At 32.2% G+C, this 13,616-nt stretch overlaps 1 protein-coding gene across 3 annotated transcripts; it reads right to left on the bottom strand.

The window, feature by feature from the left end:
• Positions 1-926: 926 nt before the first annotated feature.
• Positions 927-11,714, bottom strand: LOC129910317 (inositol polyphosphate 5-phosphatase E). 3 transcript variants are annotated; one of them, XM_055987653.1, is made up of 6 exons: positions 11,022-11,714; positions 5,496-7,145; positions 5,314-5,442; positions 2,015-2,672; positions 1,704-1,957; positions 927-1,645 (listed from the first exon to the last, which is right to left on the bottom strand). In XM_055987653.1, exons 2-6 carry the CDS (start codon positions 6,473-6,475, stop codon positions 1,537-1,539), a joined length of 2,130 nt encoding a protein of 709 aa, XP_055843628.1. In that variant the 5' UTR covers positions 6,476-7,145; positions 11,022-11,714; the 3' UTR covers positions 927-1,536. The 3 variants fall into 3 exon arrangements, with proteins under 3 accessions (XP_055843628.1, XP_055843627.1, XP_055843626.1); XM_055987652.1 differs by having other exon boundaries at positions 5,496-7,148; XM_055987651.1 differs by having other exon boundaries at positions 5,496-7,153.
• Positions 11,715-13,616: the final 1,902 nt, after the last annotated feature.

The raw sequence follows: 13,616 nt of genomic DNA on the forward strand, positions 1-13,616 counted from the left end.
TCAGTACAGGTAAGATAGGACGTTTGCATCTCACTCTGCATCATGTTTAACGCATAAGTCTATCACAACAAAATGCTCTCACAGCAATGCCGCACTTTGCATAAAAATGTTTCAAGTTTGATCGAAAAAGTACCAGCGTTACCCCTTGGTTGGTAGAATTTCACAATAACAAATTTTTAAAAGAAAGAAAAAAAAATATCTTTTTCCACACCACCAATATGTAATAAAGTTACTTTTTGCAATTTACTTATTCAAGAAACATCCCAACGCAACACGTCCACCAAAAGATTTTTCCTGCAGCGCATGTTCAAATGTTAACATTAATTGTAATGTATACATGCGGGTACTCATTTTGTCGCTACTTTTACAGCCCTAAAGTCCACAAATGTCTATTGTTGATTTAATGCATTTAATTCTAGATTATTCAAATCTAGTTTTAATTCATAAAGGTGTAGATAACGATTTGTGTTTTATGCTATTCCGCATTGCTAATGACTTGGTTTGTTGAGGACCATCTTTACAATTATTAGTTTTTGAAATTTTCTTATGAGGCGATTAAATCTCATAACTTATACAGTTTTATACAAAATTAAGTTGGAATAGGAAAAGCAACATTTATAACATCAACAAAATAGATATAGAAATATGATCTTTTAAATCACTAATATTCTGGCATTGTGATTGTAGTTTCAAACCATTTTGTTTCTTCGAATAAAACACAATGTTTTGAAAAAGTAAATTGATTTTTTTATTTAAACATTAACTTAAAAAAAAATAAATAAACTAAACAATAAAATCACAAAAGTTAAGTAGTTTTTATAAAAATTAAAAAAATATTAACAACAAAAAAAAATAAATAAAATTATACAGAAATATGTATTTTCTTAAAAAACAAAATAACAATACAAAACTAAATTATATATAATATTCTTTTAATTCGTGCGAACCGAGGATTTAACGTTTCAAACGTTAAATTTTTATACATTTACCACAGAATTGTAAAAAAAGAAGCGTTGTTTTTTATCTTGTTTTTTTTTTTTTTTTTTTTTTGGACAGAGCGAACAATCTTAAAATCTAAAGCGCAAGAAAACATAGTTTTTTGTTGTTTGTGTCTTTTCGTTATCTAAGAATAATTTTACTATCTAGAATTAAATTATTAGATTTTAACTTAATTAAATTTTATTTATCTTAACATTGTCACAGAGATTCTGTTATAGGTATTTATTCTATAATTTTATTTTATTTATTAAATATAAACATAAATTTATTTTATTTTATTTGGAACTAACAATCAAAAGAGAGATAGTCTACTAACATAGCAATTAGCTATATTGACTTAAGGCCTATTCATTAAAGCACACAACCATACGAAACTTTAAGTAACGCATACGACTAGAAAATTAACAGAAAAACAAACAAAAAATACGAATTAAAATCTAAGTTTTTTGTCCCGCTGATTTGATTAGAATGCCATTTTGACTAAAGATATGGTCTACATCTACAGTTTATAGATAGATAGATGATAGCTAGAGGAAATTATTGTACTGAGCAGACAGCAGAGGAACCAGAATACTGGTTATTTAGACGACGCTTCATTCCCTGAATGTAGATATCACGATTGAATAATCCAGCAGCAAGTGGAATGCTAGAAAAAGAAGTACAAAATAAGTTAATCGTGAGAAATGATTAATAAACAAACTTACGAATCAGTTCCGGCACGAATGGAGGTCCTGAAGAGAGCCCAAACGGGTTTATGGTCCGACGATGTTATCGAAGGCACTGAATCATAAGAAAGACACTCCACCAGAGCCGCTGGTTGTCCAGCTGCGGCTGCAAAATTACTCGCTCTACGCATTTGCAGCCCTTGGGTTTGTCGAAACTTGTACAGAATGCGATCCGTATAGGCTGGAGCACGTTGTTTGCTAGAGGTATCAAACTGTTGCGTGCCTGGATCATACTGCAACGAAAACACAATTAATCAACATGAACAGAAAACCCTATTTTCTAGACTCACCTTATAAGTTGGCGGAAATGTTATATTGGCCTCCATAAATCCACGAAATGCTGCTCCATCAGCCAATACCGACGACAACTGATCAGTGTGCATATAACCATGTGGCAAGTGAGATGGCAGCGGAAATTTTGTATTCTGAATCCATTCGAGTAGCTTCTCTCGAGGTTCACTTAATCGAAAGTTGAGATCTCCACACCAAAAGACATTATCGAAATTCTGAGTGACATCTTTGTTCTTGTGTCGCAGCTGTAGATTCTTTGGCAAATCTAATGCATGGATTATTCTTTTCACATCGGATACGCGTTCTTTGACTTTTTGCTGATGGGCTGTGAGGTGGGATGTGACAAAGAGCATGGAGGTTCCAAATAAACAAAACGATATAGCTATGGCGCCTTTTGTACGGAATGCTGTACCAGGCCGCACTGACATACTGGCGTCTTCGGGTGCTGAGCAATACCAAATAAGATCACGTCGCATAAATATGGCAAGATGGAGAGTTCCGAGAGTGGTTGAATGAAAGAGCACATGTGATGGTCCAAGGGTTTCTTGTAGTGTCACTTCCCATTCGACACGTTCGGGGCAAGTTTCCTGAGTTCCAACGACAACAATATCAGGAACATTTTCTATGGTCGCAGGTAATACGAAATCATTCATTTGTCTATTAGAAGAAATAAAATACATATATATTAGAAATTTTAAACTTTTCCTAGACGTAATCGGGATGGATGGATTTTTGTTAGAACCTGAAACCCTAGTTAATGCTTAAATCACATTTCAATAGCGTAACTATAAAAAAAATTATACGTATACGCCGGACTGTGTGTTTTTTACTTGCTCTATAGGGCAAGTATTGGTTTCGTGTCTGTGCGTCCATCTGTACACATTTCCACAGCCTAAACGGGTGGATGGATTTTCTTCAAATTTGGTACAGATGATTTTTATGTAATTCTGAAAGTTGGTTTTTTTTTTGTTTTTTTTTTATATCTCGTTTAGAACGTATACATCCCATACAAAAAAATACGATATTACGAATTTCTCGAAAACGGCTCTAACGATTTTGATTAAACTTTGTATACGTAATATTTAAAGCAGTGGCAATAAAACTGCATTTTTATTTTTTCTCAAAAAAGTCAAATAACAAAAACATTTTTTTTTTTTCATTTAACAAAATTTTGCCCTAAATGTCGGCTCTTCCCCAATATCAATTTTTTTTTAATTTAGATCCAGCTTTCAAAATCTACTAGTAGACTAACATAAAAGTGCTTTGAACTGCAAGAGCAAGTACGTGCGACCCCAGTCGTGCATTTTATTTTATTTCAAACCAGCTATTTGTATTGAATTAAAAATGAAATTATTTATAAACTGCATTGTTATACCAAGGAAAATTTTATGATTCACTTTTCTAGTTCGTTATTTTTCGAAAGTACGTATACACCAGAGTGTACCAATGCCTTTTATTATATAGTATTTTATTTATTATATAGTAAGCATATGTTACAAATAAAAGTAAAACATAAATATCATTAAATGATCTCAAGATTTGGATGCCGGTGAAACCATAGCATAAATCAACCTATTTCTAGTTTTAGCTTAAAAAATGTTATATCTTCAACACATGTAATTTATTTATTTCCTTGATGAATTGCTGTGACATTCACCATACACAAATTTATTCTTCAATTGCAATCTTTTTTGCCATTGAATTTGTCATCAGCTAGTGATTATTGCAACCACTGTGATTCAAACAATGATAACATGGTACTAAAATCAGTTTCTCTGATTCATGTTCCTTGTCTGTACTAGCGTCAGAGAGTTCATAGCTTTTTGAAGATAAATAGTGCCCATCTGTGAAAATCACTTTACTAAATCTATACTGTTGTAAGTTAAGTTAGTGTTTATTATGTTTTCTAAACTTATTCATTAGTTTAGAAAACATTTTACAAGGCTAAACCAACAAATAAAAAACTTTTGTTTATCCTTAGCCATCATTTGTTGTTGTTTTCCGTGCAAAATTTTTATAATCTAAGTACCAACTGAGATACAAAAAAAAAAAACAAAAGAACTTTTTACCATCTTTCAAAACCTACCTAATACATATTTGTTTTTTTTTTTCTGTTTTTTTGATGCTTTTTAATACAGATACGAAAGAACTTTTAAAATAAAAAAGTCTTTGATTTAATGAATGTGTTCGAAATTTTGTGAAAAACTTAATTAGAACTAATTTGTCACATGGTTTAGGTATTGCTTGAGTAACCCAAAAGCCGGGTAGTAAGCAATTTTAAGTCAAATTGTGTCGAAAAAGAGTGGATGTTGGTACATTTGTTGTTTAAAATTAATTTGAGATTTCGTTTAAACATAATTTAAATATTTTGTTCGAAATTCCATTTGAAGGTATGTATCTAGGAGTCACTTTTTTTCTGACCAAAAACTAGATCATCAAAAGAAAATATAAACAAATTTAAAAACCCCTGATTGTTCTATTTTTTTTTCAACCTGTCTTCAATTCAATACAAAACTCAATTCTTAAAATTAATTCAATAAAAGTGTTTAAGGGAAACAAACCGACAACACCAACGGCACGGTTTTATAACCATAACTGGAAACATGAATTTTATAGTAAAAATCTGACAAACACCATAAATCAATTCAATCAACAACTGGCAATAATTTAAAATTCACTCTTAACCATCAATAGAAACAAATTTCAACCGGTTTAAAATGATCATGCCCTAAACTAGCATGTATCAGTGGGTAGTAATCACTTTGCGCTCGTTCCCATTCATTAATCTGTGATCGAACCTAACTGTCAAGTCGTCGTAATAAATTCAGCCCCCCCCCCCCCTCCTCTAGACTATCGATAGATTTATTTAAAAATAAATACAAAAATAGATAAATCTTAATCAGACTGTCTTGTTAGCTAATTTAAATCTAGAATTCTCTATTAAAAATCTAAAGACAGCAAAAAAACTACGAAAAGCAACAAAAATTACAATAAATATTTGGAAATACCTCTCAATACCCTCCTAACCTAACAAAAATCTATAAAATTTGCATTTAATTATTTTTGTTGTTTCTTTTTTTAATTATAAATTTAAATTTATATACAAACTACGTCACTTATATAAACACAACTCTTTGTCTAGTCTAAGAAAAAAAAATCGTATCACGACAAAACCAAATGCATGAGCTCACAGATTGAGCAATCAAAAATACCAGATGTGTGCTCTTTTTAATTAATTAGTCACGGAACCGAAAATAACAAATAAAAATAAAATAAATTCGATTGTCTTAGAACTTACTTTGGTGGGCTCTGCCCGTTCATATTCCATGTGCCAACAAATATAGTAACTTCTTTGTGTGGCAACACTCTATCCAATTCACTTGGTCCCAAAAGTGTTGAAGATCCTAATCGTCCATCAAGATAACTCCTAGAAAAATGACAATAAATTCAAAGATTCTGGGAGTATATTCAAATTCATACCTATCTCTAGCTTTTTCAGTTGGAATCAAACTCAAAACCTGTGCTGCCATCAATGCCTGTCTGGCTAATCCTGAACCACTATTACCACTATTCTGTTGGTTTTGTTGTTGCTGTAACTGTATTTGTTGCTTCTCCATTCGTTGCATTGGAATATTATCATGTGACCAGGAACGAACTCCCTCGGCCGCCGCGATTTCCTCCAAACCTCCAGCTACAGGCTGTGTCGATATATTCGGTGACGACATATGTTGCAACTCATTCACCAACTCCTTACCCGGTGGAAGCAACTTTAATCTCAATCGTGATCTACACGCTGTCATTGCAATCGACCGCGGCACATTACACTCACTCTGTGTACTCTTCACCGACGAATTCGATGGCGAACTATGAGAGTTATTAAACGATTGCAACATCTTCCCATTCATTGGCGTCTCTGGGGCACTATTACATTCCGAAATGGGTTCTTCCATTGCATTCGACTCAAGATTCAATGTGAGATTCTCTCGTTTCAAACAACCCGCATCTGGCAGTGAATTATAGCGTACACTCACCGGCGGAGTCATTGGCTTACGATCCACTTTGCAGCACAGCGAAAATTGATGACTGAAACGATTATGATCGGCACTGTGACTTGAACTGCCTCGACTTGACTTATTTCTAAGTGGACGGTTCTTAATTCTACGTTTAACGCTAGTTATTGCATTGGTATCGTTATTATTATTGTGGATGTTGTTGTTGTTTGTGGTGCGATTACCAAGTTTCTCCGGGGAACACTTGGCAAAGGACACATCATGTGGCACAGTATTGGCAGCGGCGGAATTGGGTGCACTCAAATGGTTAGTATCACGCTTCTCCAACACCGGATGCGGTTCGACTTTGGTCGAACGCTTTGGCCATAATCCACTGAATATATTGCTGCTGCCTTTGCTGCTGGATTTGGGGCTAGCAGTGATACGTTCATCACTGCTAACACGATCCATTACTAACAACAAATTAAATACAACACAGTAGTCAATCTAAATAAGCTACAGCTGATTGCTGTGATAGTGTGTGACTGTGTTGTTGCTGGCTCCTATTGAGCGAGCGACGTCGAGTCGTCGTCGTCGATGTCAACGTAGTCGTCGTCGTCGTTTCAGACAGCGGCGGCAACGAGTAGAATAATTATACGCTAATGAGAGTAAATATCACGAGATTTGTTGACTAGAGAAGAAAATAAAAATCTAAGATCTACGAGAGAAGAAGAGGTGTGCCGTGTATCTACGTTCAACTTTTGAATACACCGAAAAAACAACAACAACAAATAGAAGCAAAGCGTTTCTATGCAACCTTCAACCGAAACAGAACAACACCACACACGGAAGGAAGGAAGGCAACAACACGCAGAGAGAACAAACAACACACAAACTCTGTCGGTTTGGTTGATTTGGTCGTTCCTCGAACTTGACTTTTTTTGTCGGATTGTGTTGATTCTATTCTATTCGTTCTTTGGTCTTCTTTTAGGAGATTTAGCCCAAATCAAAGAGACCTTGATGGTGCAACATTTTCGTCTTCATTTTGAGCTGATGTTGGTGTGGGCGAGTTGTTGTGAGTTGTTATTGATTTTTAGCATCTTGGAGGCATCTTTTCGTCTCCTGTTGGTGTTGCTGGTTGCTGCTGAGCTAAAGTGAAAAAATCAATAATTTGCTTTAATCTCAATTCTACCCTGCCTATATGACGACATATAAAATAGTCCAGACAAAATAAACATAAAAAAGTGCAAACCCAGAAATCATTTGCATAGAGCTGAAAATTGGTATACAGAGCATTGATCGATTAAGGTAAAATGTCAAAAGTCTCATGTGTGCATAAAAAATTATTCAAGTTTAAATGTCGAAAATTTAGGTTTTTCATATATAACTTTGAAACGGGAGAAGCTATAAAAAAAGTGTATGGATGACACTTTTTTCTCTACGAGTAATCGTTTAGAAGATATAGCGATTTTAAAATGTGCCAAATGTCGAAAATAATGTTTTTTTTTCATATTACTATTAAATCATGATCGAAAAGTTTTCTTTGGAAAACTTGTACATAATGTGCTCTTCCATATAAAAACATTTTTTTTTGGATTTTTTATTATTCAAAACTCAAAAATTGCGAATCTTTGTTCTTAGCTTGTAATATATGAGTTTTTTGGAATATATTTTTAACTCACTTCATAGACTATAACGATTTCCACAAAATAGTTGAAGATACGCTTTAGTAATACTTCTCGTTTGAAAGTTATAGCGTTTTCGTTTGGGAATTCTTAGAAGCGTCCGGGACTGTCCGATCCGGAATGCCAAACGATCAGAGTTAGATACTTTTTTTTTATTCTGAAGTTTGGGTTTCTTTGTATTTGTGAAACATCAAATGCGAACGTCTGATGAAAGTTTTGTTTTGTTTATTTTTTTTTTTTTATTATCATTAAGTTATCTATTTTTGTTTTCTTTCTTCACATTATTTTAATATAGTTTAAAGTTTGTACATAGTTAAAAATCTTTAAATTGAGAAATGAATAACAAAGAATGACATTTCATTACTTTGACGTCTTAAGTGTTAACATGTGTGCGTGATTCTGGTTTTGATTCTGCCTCAAAATTCGGAATCGATTTTCTCTTCTTTTCAGAATTAGAACTGTCATTGAGTGCCAAACGATCAGTTTCAGAATCGTTCGGGAGAATTCCGGACAGTCCCGGACGACCAAACGAAAACGCTATTAGTGAGCTTGAGAGATAAGTATACAGGGTGTCCGGTAGAAAATGGATAAGCCTGAAATGGCTGATAGGTGCACTTTTTACTGTTCTGAAACCGAATTGAAAAAGTTTCTATCGCAACCAGTTTAGAAAATATTAGCTTATTTTCGTTCAGTGTACTTTAAATTTCATCATCTTACGTTTTCTTTAACCACGAACACGAATGAATGAATTTTATAAATTTCTTATTTTTATAATTTTCTACAATAATTGGCTCACTACATAAGAAGTTAAAAGTTTTTATAACTGTTGCATCTTTTCTTTAAACAAATTTTGAAATTTGTTTTTTGATGTAAAATGTGAAAAAAAAATTTGTATGAAAATTTTCAAACACCTATGGTATAAAAAAAATCGATAGGAACGTAGGTGGCCAACTTTTTTTAAAAATATGCGCGTCCAAAAGGGATTGCAGAATGGTAAAAGTTTTTATCAAATCTAGAGTTACTAGGAAGTTATTGGTACCAAAGTGCAAAAAAAGCCTATAAATTTAATAAATTATTTTAACATTAAAATCTTAAGTTTTTCACATTGCTGCCACAAATGCATGGATTCCATCAGTTTTTTTAATCAGTCATATTTTACACTAATTCTTCTTAGCCATAACTATTAAAAAAGTGTTATAACCGTTGAAAAATGGTTATAAAAAAATAATTTAAATTTTTTTTAATGCAAAGTAGAAAAAAAAATATTTGTTTGCTCAGTTTAAGCATGGGAATACAATTGTACATCGGGACAGCTTGTTTTGAGTTTTGACTTCTTAATGATCTCGCTTTAAAGAAAAATTGAGATTTTCGGTCGCGTTGGCCCAATGCAACCTCATCAAAAATGTTGCAATGTTTTTGAATTTGTGTTCAATTCCCAATCTTACTGGGCTACGAAAAACATCCAATATTTGTTAGATGCAAACAAATATTTTTTTTTCTATTTTGCATTAAAAAAAAGTTAAATTATTTTTTTATAGCCATTTTTCAACGGTTATAACACTTTTTTAATAGTTATGGCTAAGAAGAATTATTGTAAAATATGACTGATTAAAAAAACTGATGGAATCCATACATTTGTGAAAAACTTAAGATTTTAAAGTTAAAATAATTTATTAAATTTATAGGCTTTTTTTGCACTTTGGTACCAATAACTTCGTAGTAACTCTAGATTTGATAAAAACGTTTACCATTCTTTTTAAAAGTTGGATAGAAAAAATAAATTCTGTGAAAAGGTTAGAAAATTAAAAAAAAAATTATTGTGGTTTTTCAAATACAGTTAAAGATAATTTTTCCGGCCTAAAACTACTAAATTATTATTTTTTGGAGTGTTCTCACTAAGATTAGCTAGTACTCGTAACATATTTCGCGTTTTCTCGACCGCCATACAACTAAAATTAAGACAAAATTTTCAAAAAAAAAAAAAAAAACAAATTTTTGAAAAATGTGTCCAAACTGTCAAATAACATCGAAAAGACATATTTCTTTAACATCATGGAACATTTGTGAAGATAAAAAAAATTAAAAATAAATGTAAAAATTTTGTGCTTCAGGTTAAGTAAAAAAAATAAACTGAAAAAAAAAAAAAATGACTGAATAAACAAAAACAGTAGGAAGTGAAACAAAAGGAGAAACAAATTTTTTAAAATAGAATTTTTGGAGAAATATAGAAACGGAAGGTTAAAAATCTTCTAAGTGCACCTATCCATTAGGAGATAGTTAAATCGCTCTTCGCAAAATTAAAAAAGCATTGTCCCATAAAACCGTAAAGGATTTATCAAAAATTATTTTTTAAGTAAAGAATCAAAATGTATAAAAGATTAAGGGCCATTTGCTGAATCGAAAATTAAATAATTTATGTTGAACATAAACTCTTATTGCCTACTTTTTCCACTGCGTAAACTGTCACATAAAGATTTATGTAGAACTTAAATGCTTTGTTTCGATTCAGCAAACTGGTCTAAGTTTTGATCCCCTGGAACCACTGAATAAATCATGTAAGTCACCTATCAAAAACGTGTGTAAAATTTCTATTTCTTAATAAAAACAAATTATTCTGCCTCTCTTTCTCCATGAAAAGCAATTGACTATTTATTTATTGAGATTTTTTCAAGCGTTAAATAATAAAGTACATCCAATCATAAAATGTGTTTATGGAAACATAAATTCAAATACCATAAAAATGCATTTTTTCCTTCACTATTTTGACCCACTGTTTGCAGAAATTACCTATAGATCTCTTTAAAAAAAATTTTTTCTTTTTTATAGAATTTTATCTATTCACATTCATTTGGTTAAAACTGTTTAGAAAAAAAGATACGTGATTTACCACGAAAAAATTGTATGTTTTGTCTTTTATTAAGTTCACACTAGGTTGATCAAAACGTTCAACATACGTTCCAAATCGACTTAATGAATAGTTAAACCGTTCCAAATTGTTTCAATTGATGTACATATCTCAGATATGTTTTTAATGCATCAGTTATTATTATAATTTGGAAATGTTTAAATGTTCAGTATGTCGATTTGGAACGTATGTTGAACGTTTTCATCAATCTAGTGTGGATCCAACTTTTAACTAACATTTCCGACATTTAACCTTGAACCACTTTTTATGCACACATGGGATTTTTGGGGACTTTTGATATCTTACTTTTATCGATGTTTCAATACTCTGTACCAATTTTTAGTTGTATGAGAATTATATCTGGGTTTAATGTCTATTTTGACCGGACTATCTGCCTACATGACGACATATAAAAGTAATAACTCACCGCGAGAGAAAGGATTGAGCAAGAGACGTGTCCTTGTTGCTTTTGTTTCGTTTAACGTTGGTTTGTGTGGTTTTTGTTGGGTTACCTGATTTATGGGTAGTTCCTGAACTTATTTTTTTCTTCTTCTTCTCGTCTTGATTTGATTGTGTTTCTATTTTTATATGAGAGAATTTGTCTTCTTTTGTTTTTTTTTTTTTTATTATTATTCACATCGTCATCGTGTCTTGGGATTTTCAAAATTTGTTTCGTCGTCGTTTAGCCCCTCTTTGCCATTAGACGGTTTATGTAATGATATTATTGTGATGTGATGCGGTGATTTCCGAGGTTTAAATACAAAAAAAAATTTGTCGTCGTTGTTGTCCCGTCTCGCTGTGCTGATGAGTGTGTGAACTTTTTTCTTGTTGCCTTTTGTTTCAATTGAATGAAATTATTTATAATTAGCTAGCCATTCAAATCGAATGTATGATTTTGATGATGATAAACATTCAACACACAGAATTCATAGAACTCACGGGTTAGAGAAATTCGCACGACAAATGACACAAAATTTAGAAGCACTTTGCGTCTACTCAAATCGACGAACGACGAATCGAATCAAAAATCGACAAGGTAAAAAACGACGACGGACGAAAGAACACAACAACAATCTCTTTGGCTTTTCCACGGGTTCTACTTGACTGGCACGAGGAAATTTTTTTATTCATCGTTCATCGGAGTTTTTTTTTTGCATTTCTCTGTTGCTATTGGATAAGAATGTCATAAGAGAGGGAATGTGTCAAAATTTGAGGAAAATTTTCAGGGGAGGACGGAGGAAATTTGGATAAAAAAGTTTGTTTGTTTTTGAAATTTGATGTGAAATGGAAAATGAACTGTGGGAAATTTATTTATTTCTTAAGGTCTGTTTACAATTCTGTGAAACGAAAAAAATAATAAAATAGAAGGGGTATTCATGAACGGTGTAAACTCTGGGTAAATGTGGTAAAGTGGTAAGTGTGTCAAAATTTTGTATGGGTTTGATAGTTAGCTTACCACATTTACCATTTCACCAGGTTTACCAAGAGTTTACACCGGTTGCATGAATAATCCTATGAAAAAACTTCTTTTTGACGGACATCTTTTTATTTTGAAATGAATTCTATTTAAGTTGTGTGTGAATTAGAGCCTACGATTTTGTTCGTGTATTTAATTACACGTGTACCCAATACACGTGTACACGTGTATCTAAAAAACGTTTACACGTGTATCTTATTTACACGTGTATTTATTAAATACACGTGTATTTATATTTACACGTGTAAATACGAAACAAAATGATTTTTTTGCTTTTTGGGGGTAAAATAAAAGTTTTTAAAACTAAACAACTGAAGATTATTGTGCAAATAAATAGTTCGAATTGGAAAAATAGTATTTGAACTTTTTGAAGACCTTATAAATAATTTATTCAAAAATGAAAAAGAATGATGTGCCTTTTCATTAAAAAAAAGCTAATAAATTTTTCCAAGATATATTTGCATATTGCCTACTGTGTCTTTCTCAGAAGAAAGTGTACCAACTGTTACATGTTTTTTTTTTTTTTTTGTTAATCACCGTTTATTTGAAGATCATATGGTTTACTAAGTTCATAGTGAAAGTGTAAAAGGTGTTTTATAAATAAAGCGACAAATTCAATCAAAATAAATTTTAAAATAAAACTAAAATATGAAGCCAAGGAGTTGGGTATGGCAATATGCCCACCGAGAAGGGACAAATGCCTACTGTGACTTATGTAGTTCACAACAAAACAACCGTTTTTCTTGTCCCGGTGGAACAACCGGAGCCCTTGGACGGCATTTAAAGGGACTCCATGGAGTCAATTTAATTATTTTATATGTTTTGTTGCTTGGTAGTCTAATCTAATCTGCTTTATTTTTTTACTTTTTAGTCGTATAATATTTGAAAGAAGATGATAATTTGCTTGGGTGGTATGAGCTCCCAAAGCCCCTCTCTTGCAATTTACCTACAAAAGCTTTTGCGATATTTAGAATGGGACAAAATAGATTTGGGGTGTTTCAACCCCCCAATGCCCCTCCCCTGAGTTCGGACCCCAAAATATTGCGTTGCAATCCAAACTTCATATGTGTACAAAGTTCAGTTCGATACGATAATGGGAATCGGGTCAAAATTTTTTTCCAAGATTTATATGGCTAGGGTTGAATGAGAATTTCCAATTAAATTTTCCGTGTAATTTCAATGTGTAAATCTAGCCAATAACCGCAAAAACCTGAACAATATCCTTTTCATTCAATATAATACATATTTTAGGAAATCGCCACCAAATCTACCTGTTCGAACGCTATTTACACGTGTAAATATAAATACACGTGTAAATATAAATACACGTGTATTTACAAATACACGTGCTTCGGCACGAATTATTTAAATACACGTGTAGCACGTGTACCTTAATACACGTGCAATAGTAGGCTCTAGTGTGAATTGCATTAAATATTTAACACCGTGTAAAATTTTTGACACTGTTGAGGTTAATAAAAAAAATTTCAGCTGTATGGATTATTGTTTAAAATTTTTTCTGAAATGATACTCCTTTTTAAAGCC

This window comes from Episyrphus balteatus, chromosome 2 (assembly GCF_945859705.1).
Source record: "Episyrphus balteatus chromosome 2, idEpiBalt1.1, whole genome shotgun sequence".
NCBI classification, from domain to species: Eukaryota; Metazoa; Arthropoda; class Insecta; order Diptera; family Syrphidae; genus Episyrphus; species Episyrphus balteatus.